The 15,068-nt window shown below is 37.2% G+C and overlaps 1 protein-coding gene across 1 annotated transcript; it reads right to left on the reverse strand.

The window, feature by feature from the left end:
- Positions 1-1,916: 1,916 nt before the first annotated feature.
- Positions 1,917-9,220, reverse strand: LOC133618973 (uncharacterized). The gene is made up of 5 exons (XM_061979831.1): positions 9,198-9,220; positions 5,531-5,639; positions 5,421-5,465; positions 2,885-3,024; positions 1,917-2,822 (listed from the first exon to the last, which is right to left on the reverse strand). The coding sequence occupies exons 1-5, from the start codon at positions 9,210-9,212 to the stop codon at positions 2,163-2,165; spliced, it is 969 nt and encodes a 322-aa protein (XP_061835815.1). The 5' UTR covers positions 9,213-9,220; the 3' UTR covers positions 1,917-2,162.
- Positions 9,221-15,068: the final 5,848 nt, after the last annotated feature.

Here is a 15,068-nt window from a genome sequence, read left to right on the forward strand (position 1 = left end):
GGATGAGAATGAGAAACCTTGGAGGGGACCGCAGATGTGAGGTACCACCACCACCAACCCCCCCGGGCGACCGGTGCAATGGACGTCGAGTGGATCTAGCATCATATTGTGAGAGTCCAGTCCATAGTGGATCTAACATAATAGTGAGAGTCCAGTCTATAGTGGATCTAACATAATAGTGAGAGTCCAGTCTATAGTGGATCTAACATAATAGTGAGAGAGTCCAGTCCATAGTGGATCTAACATAATAGTGTGAGAGTCCAGTCCATAGTGGATCTAACATAATAGTGTGAGAGTCCAGTCCATAGTGGATCTAACATAATAGTGTGAGAGTCCAGTCCATAGTGGATCTAACATAATAGTGAGAGTCCAGTCCATAGTGGATCTAACATAATAGTGTGAGAGTCCAGTCCATAGTGGATCTAACATAATAGTGTGAGTCCAGTCCATAGTGGATTTAACATAATAGTGTGAGAGTCCAGTCCATAGTGGATCTAACATAATAGTGAGAGTCCAGTCCATAGTGGATCTAACATAATAGTGAGAGTCCAGTCTATAGTGGATCTAGCATAATATTGTGAGAGTCCAGTCCATAGTGGATCTAACATAATATTGTGAGAGTCCAGTCCATAGTGGATCTAACATAATAGTGTGAGAGTTTGGTGGTTGCGGTGGGGCGTGTATTGTAGCCCGGAAGAGTTTGGGCTACAAGGGATTCTGGGTATTTGTTCTGTTGTGTTTATGTTGTGCTACGGTGCGGATGTTCTCCCGAAATGCGTTTGTCATTCTTGCTTGGTGTGGGTTTACAGTGTGCCGCATATTTGTAACAGTGTTAAAGTTGTTTATACAGCCAACCTCAGTGTAACCTGTATGGCTGTTGACCAAGTATGCCTTGCAGTCACTTACGTGTGTCTGCAGAAGTCGTATACAACATGTGACTGGGCCGGCACGCAGTTTGTATGATGAAAAAGCTGAAGTGACGACAGGTCGTAGAGGACGCTAAAGGCAGTGCCATCACGGCGTGCCCTCGATGTTGTTGTACGGGTGAGAATAAAGTTAAAGTTAAAGTACCAATGATTGTCACACACACACTAGGTGTGGCGAAATTATTCTCTGCATTTGACCCATCACCCTTGATCACCCCCTGGGAGGCGAGGGGAGCAGTGGGCAGCAGCGGCGGCCGCGCCCGGGAATCATTTTTGGTGATTTAACCCCCAATTCCAACCCTTGATACTGAGTGCCAAGCAGGGAGGTAATGGGTCCCATTTTTATAGTCTTTGGTATGACTCGGCCGGGGTTTGAACCCACAACCTACCGATCTCAGGGCGGACACTCTAACCACTAGGCCACTGAGTAGGTGAATCGGAGAATGGTTGCCCCGGGAGATTTTCGGAAGGGGCACTGAAATTCGGGTTACTCCCGGAAAAATCGGGAGGGTTGGCACGTATGCAGCTGAGCTGCATCAGAGTGATCAAAGAGCCGCATGCGGCTCCGGAGCCACGGGTTGCCGACCCCTGTGCTAGAACATTCCATAGTACTGGAGTCCCAATAGAAAACACTCTATAGCCCGCAGACTTTGTTTGGGCTCTGGGAATCACTAATAAGCCGGAGTTGTTTGAAGGCAGATTTCTTGCCGGGACATATGGTACAATACAATCGACAAGATAGACCGTGTAGTATTTTATACCTAAGTAGTAAAACCTTAAAGTCGCATCTTAAGTGCACAGGAAGCCAGTGCAGGTGAGCCAGTATAGGTTTATATATAGGTATATATGTATATGTATATAAAGGTATATACAGTATAGACGTAATATGATCAAACTTTCTTGTTCTTGTCAAAAGTCTAGCAGTCGCATTTTGTACCAACTGTAATCTTTTAATGCTAGACATAGGGAGACATGAAAATGATAGGTTACAGTAATGGAGACGAGAATAATGATAGATATAATATATAATTAGACAATAATTACATTGATAAAAAATGATGACAATTCTATTATTAAACATGATGTGTTTAAAGTGATGAAACACAGTCAACACACAGGACCACTTTTAAAAATTTATTGCTGTTATTCTGCTTAATATTGCGTGTAACTAATGATAACAACACAGGTGTGCTGATCTAGACTTGACAGGTTTGTTGGTAGTCTGGTTTAGGGTTTTTACTGCTCCCCAGGGTCTGGATTGGCAAAGTGGGAGGGGTCATAGAGGTCACGTTTAAAATCATAGGGGTCAAAGTAAGGGTAGTTGGCTTCTTTCTTGGTGCTTCCTGCAGGCACGCTTTCCTCAGCGTTCGCGTCGTCCTCGTTCACCGCCTTCTCTTCAACAGACTCCGTGGTGTCCTGCACGGGACTGGGGGGGTAGTCCCTGAGGCAATCGGGATCCCAGTAAGGGTCGCAGTGGTAGTCCATTTGTTTCACAGTGATGGGAGGAGGTGGAGCAGACTTTTTGGGAGCAGCAGGAGGAGCTGGAGGCTGTTGAGGAGGATGAGAAGCAGCGGATTTGATCTCTTCCTCCGTCCTGGGCCTGCAGGCCGGGTTGTGCCGTGGGTCGCACAGCACCACCATGGCCCCGGTGGGCATGTAGACAATCTGAGGTTTGCAAAGAGGGTCTTCTGGGTGGCACAGGTAGATCCTCTGAGCGTGCTCCAGAGGGTCAGATGTAGGAGCTGGGCTGGTGGGAGGCTGGGTGGTGCTAGTAGGAGCTGCAGTGGTGGTCTGTACACCTAAGACACTTTGGTAGCTGGAGGCATCCGGGCCATAGGTGAGCTCCAAGTGGCGCATCTGCTGGTACAGCATCCGGATTCTGTCTATCTCATAGATCTGACAGAGAAACACATGAGACTTACAGTGCAACGTAATCATTGTGAAGACAACAAACGTACTCCTTCAATATGTCCAATGCTGGTGTAGAAGCGGTAATAGGACTGGAAGTCAGGTGTGCCTCTGTACCACTTGGGGTCCATGTTCCTCTTGGCTCGAGAATGAGTCAAGAAGCCGTGCGCCTTGGCCGACTCAATGCTGACTGCATTTCATGTGAAGGAGGAAAAGAGCAGGAAATAAGACCAAATTTGGTATAACACATGGCAGTTATGGCTGCCCTTCTAGGAACATCATATTTTAATACAAATTATATTTATTACTAATATAATACATACTAAAAAGTATGTATTACCTGTGTATATGATTTAAAATAGTACAAAAATAATTTCACGTAAATAGAGTGAAAAAAATGTGTAATTGGGGTTCTCCAAATAAAATTCTGCTTCGGGCCCAAATGTATCTATGGTATGATCTAATAATAATAATAATAATAATAATAATATTGGTCTTGGCAGTGCTCACAAAAACGATCTTATAATAATAATAATAATGGTCTTGGCAGTGCTGACATAAACGATCCAATAATAATAATAATAATAATAATAATAATAATAATATTGGTCTTGGCAGTACTCACATAAATTTTCTAATAATAATAATAATAACAATAATAATAATAATATTGGTCTTGGCAGTGCTGACATAAACGATCCAATAATAATAATACTAATAATAATAATAATAATAATAATAATAATAATAATAATGGCCTTGGCAGTGCTGACATAAACGATCCAATAATAATAATAATAATAATAATAATAATATTGGTCTTGGCAGTGCTGACATAAACAATCCAATAGTAATAATACTACTAATAATAATAATAATAATAATAATAATGGTCTTGGCAGTGCTGACATAAACGATCCAATAATAATAATAATAATAATAATAATAATAATAATATTGGTCTTGGCAGTGCTGACATAAATGATCCAATAATACTAATACTAATAATAATAATAATAATAATAATAATAATAATAATAATAATAATAATAATAATAATGGTCTTGGCAGTGCTGACATAAACGATCCAATAATAATAATAATAATAATAATAATAATAATAATAATAATATTGGTCTTGGCAGTGCTGACAAAAACGATCCAATAATAATAATAATAATAATAATAATAATATTGGTCTTGGCAATGCTGACATAAACGATCCAATAATAATAATAATAATAATAATAATAATAATAATAATAATGGTCTTGGCAGTGCTGACATAAACGATCTAATAATAATAATAATAATAATAATATGGTCTTGGCAGTGCTGACATAAACAATCTAATAATAATAATAATAATAATAATAATAATGGTCTTGGCAGTGCTGACATAAACGATCCAATAATAATAATAATAATAATAATAATATTGGTCTTGGCAGTGCTGACATAAACGATCTAATAATAATAATAATAATAATAATAATAATAATAATAATAATAATAATAATATTGGTCTTGGCAGTGCTGACATAAACGATCTAATAATAATAATAATAATAATAATAATAATAATAATAATAATATTGGTCTTGGCAGTGCTGACATAAACGATCTAATAATAATAATAATAATAATAATAATAATAATAATAATAATAATATTGGTCTTGGCAGTGCTGACATAAACGATCCAATAATAATAATAATAATAATAATAATAATAATAATAATAATAATAATAATAATAATATTGGTCTTGGCAGTGCTGACATAAACGATCTAATAATAATAATAATAATAATAATAATAATAATAATAATAATAATAATAATATTGGTCTTGGCAGTGCTGACATAAACGATCTAATAATAATAATAATAATAATAATAATAATAATAATAATAATATTGGTCTTGGCAGTGCTGACATAAACGATCTAATAATAATAATAATAATAATAATAATAATAATAATAATAATAATATTGGTCTTGGCAGTGCTGACATAAACAAGTTGTATGCTTTCATGAAAACACCCACCATCATTTTGATAACATTAGACCCACAAAGTTTTCTTACAATAATACAATTCCTTCTTTTAAAAAAAAAATCAAATATATTTCATATATATCTGTCTCTGTAGCACTGAGGTGTATAACACTGCGCTTTTATTCTATTTTATTTACATTTTTTAAATCTTTTTTATGGTGCAATGTGAACCTGACAATGAAGGTTTTCTTTTTGGTTTTAAATAACTTTTTAAAAGTATCATATTACTTTGTTATGCCCCACAATGTTATTTTCTAAGACACCTAGTGGTGGAAATTAGTATTGTAGTTCGAGTTGTATTTTGACCCTCCTGTCTTGCCGTAGTTAACTTAAGGTAATTTGGACTTTTTTGTGAACAATGACCTTTGTAAAAGCCCAGCAGCTCTTGTATGAAGTTTGTGTGGTCATATTGTTGTGCTGTCACTTCCTGCGGTATGCTTACCAATGTCACCTCTATAGAAACCAAATGCACCAACGTTCTACTCAAGATGTTAGACTACAAGACTGCTTCATAAAAGACCAAATACCTGCATCTTTGTTGAGTCGCATCAGAGACGAGGCTTGCAGCAAGGCTGTAGGGAGGTGGAGAAGTCATACTTCAACTAAAACTCCAAGATGATGTGAATAGCACACACACCTGGCATGATCAGCAGACAGCATAGAGCCCCCAGCAGGAACACTCCACAACTCATCCTTGGCATCTGCAACATGAACATCTTCACCTGCCATTCTTCACCACTTCTCAGCTAATAATAGGAGAGGGAGGAGGGTTGCACTCTTTATCTCTCGCACTGTCTCTCAATTTGTAGTATGGAAGTTTGCAGAATCCCACTTAAAGTTTGGTCGTCACATATACCCTTATATTCTACCGCTTGTCCCTCTCGGTATCGCGGGGGGGCTGGAGCCTATCCCAGCTGAGGAAGGCCGAGTCCACCTCATCACAGGGCCAACACACGCACACCTAAAAGAGTTCACTTTTTACCAAAGGCAGCAATCATAAATGAATCTTTCAGCACGTACACAATGTTGACATCTATAGTTATATTTTGATAAACAATCATAAATGAATCTTTCAGCACGTACACAATGTTGACATCTATAGTTATATTTTGATAAACAATCACAAATGAATCTTTCAGCACGTACACAATGTTGACATCTATAGTTATATTTTGATAAACAATCACAAATAAATCTTTCAGCACGTACACAATGTTGACATCTATAGTTATATTTTGATAAACAATCATAAATGAATCTTTCAGCACGTACACAATGTTCACATCTATAGTTATATTTTGATAAACAATCATAAATTAATCTTTCAGCACGTACACAATGTTGACATCTATAGTTATATTTTGATAAACAATCACAAATAAATCTTTCAGCACGTACACAGTGTTGACATCTATATTTTGATAAACAATCATAAATGAATCTTTCAGCACGTACACAATGTTCACATCTATAGTTATATTTTGATAAACAATCATAAATGAATCTTTCAGCACGTACACAATGTTGACATCTGTAGTTATATTTTGATAATGTCATGTCTGTGTGATCATGTTTTGTTTTAGTAATGTTCGGTTTAAATTTTTGACTTTTTGTGCACTTTTGTTTTGTTTTGTCACCATAGCAACCATTAGTTTCACCTGTCACGTCACGCACCTGTTCCACGTTTGGACTCATTGTGCACTCTTGTCACCATAGCAACCATTAGTTTTCACCTGTCACGTCACGCACCTGTTTCACGTTTTGAGTCACGCACCTGCTTTCACTAATCATGTCCATAGTATTTAAGTTCATTCATTTTCTGTTGTTCGTCCTGACGACGCACACCATATATGCTTCTGCACACCCTTATGATCCTTGCTGCTCCTTTTTCATGCCGGTTCCATGCCAAGTAAGTTTTTGTTTCTCAAGCCACAGTTAATGTTTTGTTTAATTGTTCATAGTTTCCGCCACTGTGCGTGCTTTTCATTTGTACTTTTTTGCTATAGTCTTTTGGTTTCATAGCTTATTCTCCGCCATTGTGCGCACTTTTTGTTTGATCTTTTTTTAATAAATAAATCATGTACCTTGGTTCCCGTCTCGCCCGTGCCAACTTTCCGCTGCATCCCGGAAAAGCAAACTCCCAAGATCAAGTCCTGACAGATAAACAATCATAAATGAATCCTTCAGCACGTACACAATGTTGACATCTATAGTTATATTTTGATAAACAATCATAAATTAATCTTTCAGCACGTACACAATGTTGACATCTATAGTCATATTTTGATAAACAATCATAAATGAATCTTTCAGCACGTACACAATGTTGACATCTATAGTTATATTTTGATAAACAATCATAAATGAATCTTTCAGCACGTACACAATGTTGACATCTATAGTTATATTTTGTTAAACAATCATAAATGAATCTTTCAGCACGTACACAATGTTGACATCTATATTTTGATAAACAATCATAAATGAATCTTTCAGCACGTACACAATGTTGACATCTATAGTTATATTTTGATAAACAATCATAAATTAATCTTTCAGCACGTACACAATGTTGACATCTATATTTTGATAAACAATCATAAATGAATCTTTCAGCACATACACAATGTTGACATTTAGTTATATTTTGATAAACAATCATAAATGAATCTTTCAGCACATACACAATGTTGACATCTATAGTTATATTTTGATAAACAATCATAAATGAATCTTTCAGCACGTACACAATGTTGACATCTATAGTTATATTTTGATAAACAATCATAAATGAATCTTTCAGCACGTACACAATGTTGACATCTATAGTTATATTTTGATAAACAATCATAAATGAATCTTTCAGCACGTACACAATGTTGACATCCATAGTTATATTTTGATAAACAATCATAAATGAATCTTTCAGCACGTACACAATGTTGACATCTATATTTTGATAAACAATCATAAATTAATCTTTCAGCACGTACACAATGTTGACATCTATAGTTATATTTTGATAAACAATCACAAATGAATCTTTCAGCACGTACACAATGTTGACATCTATAGTTATATTTTGATAAACAATCACAAATAAATCTTTCAGCACGTACACAATGTTGACATCTATAGTTATATTTTGATAAACATTCATAAATGAATCTTTCAGCACGTACACAATGTTGACATCTATAGTTCTATTTTGATAAACAATCATAAATGAATCTTTCAGCACATACACGATGTTGACATCTATAGTTATATTTTGATAAACAATCATAAATGAATCTTTCAGCACGTACACAATGTTGACATCTATAGTTATATTTTGATAAACAATCATAAATGAATCTTTCAGCACGTACACAATGTTGACATCTATAGTTATATTTTGATAAACAATCATAAATGAATCTTTCAGCACGTACACAATGTTGACATCTATAGTTATATTTTGATAAACAATCACAAATAAATCTTTCAGCACGTACACAATGTTGACATCTATAGTTATATTTTGATAAACAATCATAAATTAATATTTCAGCACGTACACAATGTTGACATCTTTAGTTATATTTTGATAAACAATCACAAATAAATATTTCAGCACATACACAATGTTGACATCTATAGTTATATTTTGATAAACAATCATAAATGAATCTTTCAGCACGTACACAATGTTGACATCTATAGTTATATTTTGATAAAGACGGGGAAAATCACGTGTAGGTAAACGGTGCGTGCGACAACAACAACAACAACAAACATGGCAGTAGACGCAAGGTTAAATCCTGAAATGCAAACTTACCCGAGCAAAAACAATGCATATTTACCCGGGAGGGTCTTGATACCAAAGTCCTAGACCCAGACACACACAAAGACGTTGTAGACCTCCATGCTTTTACAAGTGTTGTGGTGTAAAATGACGTCAGGAGCACACCATTGTTCAACATGTTTGGGAACTCGACTGACGAATAATCCTTGTTATTACTCCACACATCTTTTTTTGATCAAGTACAGGGCTGTAGTCCAATGCATACTTTGATTCTTTTACTCCTGTCTGCTATGTGCAGGAAGATCTAGGCCCCTGGATGTCAATGTCAGTTGTCAACGCAAATAAACTTACCTTTAAAAAAGGTTTTTCCCATTTCAATAAGACTGCAACAACCATCCCTGAGATGTGGTTGGTTGTCACAATACGTTATTGATTGTTAATGACATTGTTGTTTTGTTCATGACAGCGAGACACATTCAACCACCCTACTTTGTACAGCAAAAAGAGTCACGCTCACCTGCTGCTGCTGCATCACCCCTGCAGTGCTGCTCTTGTCTCACCTGCCTCACATCATACCTGTTCATAAATACCTGTATGAAGAGTCTCCACTGAGCTCCTCCCCTCATGCATCTGCAGCGCTGACACCTGCAAGCACACAACATGTCAGTTGTCCTAAAGTCAATAAGATATTTAAGGTGCAGGCATTGGTTAGAACTGCTACATTTTTGCTTCAAATTAGGGCTGGGCGATATATGGAATATACGCGATATATCGCGGGTTTTTATTTGTGTCTGTGCGATATAGAAAATGACTATATGGTGATATTGGAGTATACGTTCTCACACAGTTGCTTTTAGCTGCAGGCATTACACTACACACACTCTTTCTTGTCTCTCCTTCTCACAGAGACATAAAACAAGCGCACCTTCTTACATACGTCACATACGTATACACCCTCGCGGAGCAGACAGGTAGCAGCATGGGTAACATTAGCTGTGGTGCGAGTGATAATACGAGAGAGAGAAGGTGCAAATCTGGTTACAAATGAAGGAATAATTAATTCTCAAGAAAAACAGCAGGGGGTCCATCGTCTGGCACTGGTTTGGCTTCAAGCGGGAAGATGTCGAACAGACAACCGTAATATGTCAAGTATGCGGCTAAAGCGTTGCTACAAAAAGTAGCATGAATGCTAATGTGTAGCATCATTTGAAAAGTCACCCGCTAGAGAATGAAGAGTGCTTGAAACTCCGCATGTCAACATCTCCGTTCAGTGCCACACCCACAAAATGCCTAGGCAACCATTTCCACATCAACACCGTATGAAACAAATAGTCAACAACAGAAGGAGATAACGTCCGCAGGAACCTACCACACAGTGAAGGACATACACTATTTGATTTCCTATTATGCAGCTCATTTTTATTTGACACTTATTGAAATATCTTGTGTGACATCATGCACAAAAGTGCACTTTATTTTTAACTATTGTAGTGGCGTTCTGTACAAAAAGTGCACTTTAATTTAGTGTTGTTTTGATATGTCATCTTAGTGACATCATGCACAAAAGTGCACTAATAGCTTGTTTTAAAATGTCTCTGACAATCTTGCACTTTCTGTTTGGAAATGACATGAATGTTTGTGCCACTGCTTAATAACTCTTTAATAAATACACTTTTACTTGTGATTTCCCTCTCTGCATGAAAGTTTAAAAGTAGCATATATTAATGCAGTATGAAGAAGAATGTTTTAATGTAGACACATAGAATCATCATACTGCTCTCATTATATGCATCAAGTGTTCATTCAAGGCTAAGGCTAAATATCCACATATATATGATGTATCATGACATGGACTAAACATATCCACATATATATGGTGTATGGTGACATGGACTAAACATATCCACATATATATGGTGTATGGTGACATGGACTAAACATATCCACATATATATGGTGTATGGTGACATGGACTAAACATATCCACATATATATGATGTATGGTGACATGGACTAAACATATCCACATATATATGGTGTATGGTGACATGGACTAAACATATCCACATATATATGGTGTATGGTGACATGGACTAAACATATCCACATATATATGGTGTATGTTGACATGGACTAAACATATGGAGATATTAATAAAAAGCCATATCACCCAGGCCTATTTCAAATGTGTTCCATTTTGTCTCATGGCTCAAGTATGTCAAATATGTGTGACAAAACATGTCCCAGAAGGTCAAAAATGAACCCCTGTACCAAAACAGATGGTGAGAAAATAGAGGGGAAGCAGAGCCAACTGCTGTTTAGGTCCTAAAGAAGGAATGTCTGTTCTTATGCTTTAATGTATATACTTGTTCTTATGCTTTCTGAACTCACTATGTTCTCTGCTCACTGTACATATCCTACCAAGTCACACCTACACTGTTTCAATGTCCATTTCTCTGATGATGCAATTGTTGATGACTGAAATGTTGATATCAACCCAACCAGCACCCCCCCCCCCCGCCCCCCCCCCCCCCAACTCCCAACCCCCGGATTGTAAATAATGTCAATAATTCAATGTATATACTCTGATGATGGACTTGTGTGATGACTGTATTATGATGATAGTATATATTTGTACCAAGAATTGATTAACGTGGACCCCGACTTAAACAAGTGTAAAAACTTATTGGGGTGTTACCATTTAGTGGTCAATTGTACGGAATATGTACTTCACTGTGCAATCTACTAATAAAAGTCTCAATCAATCAATCAATGTGCGGCTCGGAGGTTGGTGACATGACCACATAAGGCCACCATAGTCTCTCATTCCTAGTCATTAATACATAAGTCCTGTGTTCATCGTCTGCCCATTTTCATGTTTGCTAGTAAGTTCCACTTGAACACCAGCAAGCAAGGCTGCAATCAAGGAGCAGGGGAATGAAAGAAGACGTCTCCAGGTGTTCTGCCAGGTGGTCAACATCAGTACCTGTAATTGTGCTGTGCAGAAGACAAACATGGGGTTTCTCACAAATGACAGGCTTGATCTCACGTCTATGCAGAGACAAGCCTGACATCTAAAAATATAAGAAAAACACATTTAGTTTTTGATCCATATTTGTTGGGTTCTTTAGCACAGTGTTTTTCAACCAATGTGCTGCGGCACACTAGTGTGTCATGAGATACAGTCTGGTGTGCTGTGAGAGATGATCTAATTTAACCTATTTGGGTTAAAAATATTATTTGCAAAGCAGTAATTATAGTCTGTAAATGATGTGTTGTTGTTGAGTGTCGGTGCTGTCTAGAGCTCGGCAGAGTAACCGTGTAATACTTTTCCATATCAGTAGGTGGCAGCAGGTACCTAATTGCTTTGTAGATGTCGGAACATGGCTTGTCGTGATCACAATATGTGGGAGGCATCGTGCAGGCAAAAAGGTGTCTAATGCTTAGACCAAAAATAAACAAAAAGTGGGTGCTGCTAAGAAAAGGCATTGAAGCTTAGGGAAGGCTATGCAAAATGAAACTAAAACTGAACTGGTTGCAAAGTAAACAAAAACAGAATGCTGGACGACAGCAAAGACTTACTGAGGAGCAAAGACAATGTACATGCGAACATGACATGACAATCAACAATGTCCCCACAAAGAAGGATAAAAACAAGTGAAATATTCTTGATTGTTAAAATGACGTAGATGCGGGAAATATCGCTCAAAGGAAGACATTAAACTGCTACAGGAAAATACCAACAAAACAGGAAAAGCCACCAAAATAAGAGCGCGAGACAAGAAGAAAAACACTACACACAGGAAAACAGCAAAAAAGTTAATTTTTTTATGTTTTCTGCTGATGATGTGCCTCCACATTGTTTCAATTAAAAATAAAAAGTGCCTTGGCTCAAAAACGTTGAAAAACACTGCTTTAGCATTCATTTATGTCAGGTTTTCTTTTGCTCAAAACACGAGGTGGGCCTCCTCCAGGAGTATCGTTTTTTAGAGACGCTGCAACGTGTTGAGAAAAATAAAGAAAAACCTGCTAAGCTAACTTCAGTAATGTCAAAGGTGGAATAAACGGATTGTGTTCCTTCAGCGAGAGATGTGCCCACTTTAGTTCAAGTACTTAACAATTAACAACCAACAACTAATCCATCCATCCATCCATCCATCATCCATCCATCGTCTTCCGCTTATCCGAGGTCGGGTCGCGGGAGCAGCAGCCTAAGCAGAGAAGCCCAGACTTTCCTCTCCCCAGCCACTTCGTCCAGCTCTTCCCGGAGGATCCCGAGGCATTCCCAGGCCAGCTGGAAGACATAGTCTTCCCAACGTGTCCTGGGTCTTCCCCGGTGGCCTCCTACCGGTCGGACGTGCCCTAAACACCTCCCTATCAGTGTAGACATGATCACTTAAGGGAAGAATGTAATAGAAAATGTCAATACAAAGTGTCAAGACAGAATAAACTCTCTGCTGCTGCAGCAACAGAGGTACAGTATATAAGATATATATATATATAGATATCTAATGTATTCATACATTGTTTATGAAGGATATACGCATGTATATATAACCTAATCATATTGTTTCTTCAACTTAAAAATAGCTGACCCTTCTCTGGGATTATATTCCCAGTTTCAGAGGTGGGTAGTAACGCGCTACATTTACTCCGTTACATCTACTTGAGTAACTTTTGGGATGAATTGTACTTCTAAGAGTAGTTTTAATGCAACATACTTTTACTTTTACTTAAGTATATTTATAGAGAAGGAACGCTACTTTTACTCCGCTACTTTTATCTACATTCAGCTCGCTACTCGCTACTAATTTTTATCGATCTGTTAATGCACGCTTTGTTTGTTTTGGTCTGTCAGACAGACCTTCAAAGTGCCTGCCTTACTGGTGACGTTTCACTTCGTTCCACCAATCAGATGCAGTCACTGGTGACGTTGGACCAATCAAACAGAGCCAGGTGGTCACATGACCTGACTTAAACAAGTTGAAAAACTTATGGGGGTATTACCATTTAGTGGTCAATTGTACGGAATGTGTACTGTACTGTGCAATCTACTAATAAAAGTTCCAATCAATCAATCAAAAGTGTGAAGGAAAAAATATACTTGTTTTATTTCAACCGTACATCCCGTCAAAAGCCTAAAGACTGACCGCACATGAGGACGTTCCTGTCTTCACAATAAAAGTGCCGCTCCATCGCGCCTGCGCTTTCAAAACAAGAGTCTCCGAAAGCCAGCGCAAACAAGCTAGCAAGCTACGGAGTTTGACGCCAATATATTTCTTGTAAAGTGTATAAAAACGAATATGGAAGCTGGACAAATAAGATGCCAAAAACTCACCACTTTCATGTGGTATTAGACAGAAAGGAGGAACTTTTCTTCTCCTCCATTTGAAAACGTGGACGTTATCATCACTACTGTCTGATTACAATCAACGCAAGTCATCAGAATCAGGTAATACACCAACTTATATTCTAGTCTTCATGAAAGAAAGGAATCTATATGTTAAACATGAATGTATATTCATTAAAACACCTTTAACATGTAAACAAAAACACCAAAATAAATACATATAAATTATATACTGTATATATCAATGTATATGTATGTATATATATATATGTATGTATATATATATATATATATATATATATATATATATATATATATATATATATATATATATATATATATATATATATATATATATATATATATATATATATATATGAGTGTGTATGTTACTCATCAGTTACTCAGTACTTGAGTAGTTTTTTCACAACATACTTTTTACTTTTACTCAAGTAAATATTTGGGTGACTACTCCTTACTTTTTCTTGAGTAATAAATCTCTAAAGTAACAGTACTCTTACTTGAGTACAATTTCTGGCTACTCTACCCACCTCTGCCCAGTTTTGATCTGGGACGTCTGGTCACTTATAGCATATAAGAGTATTATATTACTGTTAAGCAAACTATGAATGATAAAACATGTGTCCTTTATCATAGCTACGCGTATGACAACAAAAACGTGTGAAAATCAGTGGTATTCAGTGAGGTAAGATGAATTAAATGCGCTGACAGTTCATTGCTCCTGCCAAATGAATTGCACTGAGTGGAGCGGATCACCACTCCAAGATGGCGGCCCCGGCGTCTCGTCAGCAGCGCTACTGGTGCTCCCCTTAGAAGATGTGTATGGGCATGGCGACATTCAACAATCTTCCCGGGGCTACTGCGCATGCTCGTCACTACTGTTGCATGCTGGGTAGTGTAGTACTTTATCCCTAGCTCATAACATCACATTGACGGCAGCCAATTGTGTTACTCTAGACTTACTCCAGCAGGTAGCAGCACTGCCCACAACAATTGTGTTATTCCATCTTTACTCCA

This window comes from Nerophis lumbriciformis, linkage group LG19 (assembly GCF_033978685.3).
Source record: "Nerophis lumbriciformis linkage group LG19, RoL_Nlum_v2.1, whole genome shotgun sequence".
Taxonomy (NCBI): Eukaryota; Metazoa; Chordata; class Actinopteri; order Syngnathiformes; family Syngnathidae; genus Nerophis; species Nerophis lumbriciformis.

Excerpts from the sequence above, each read along its gene's own strand:
- LOC133618973 (XM_061979831.1), bottom strand. Across the intron at positions 5,466-5,530 it reads CTGTCTGCTGATCATGCCAG|CCTTGCTGCAAGCCTCGTCT; the intron begins GTGTGTGTGCTA and ends ACCTCCCTACAG. Across the intron at positions 3,025-5,420 it reads GCGACTCAACAAAGATGCAG|TCAGCATTGAGTCGGCCAAG; the intron begins GTATTTGGTCTT and ends CATGAAATGCAG.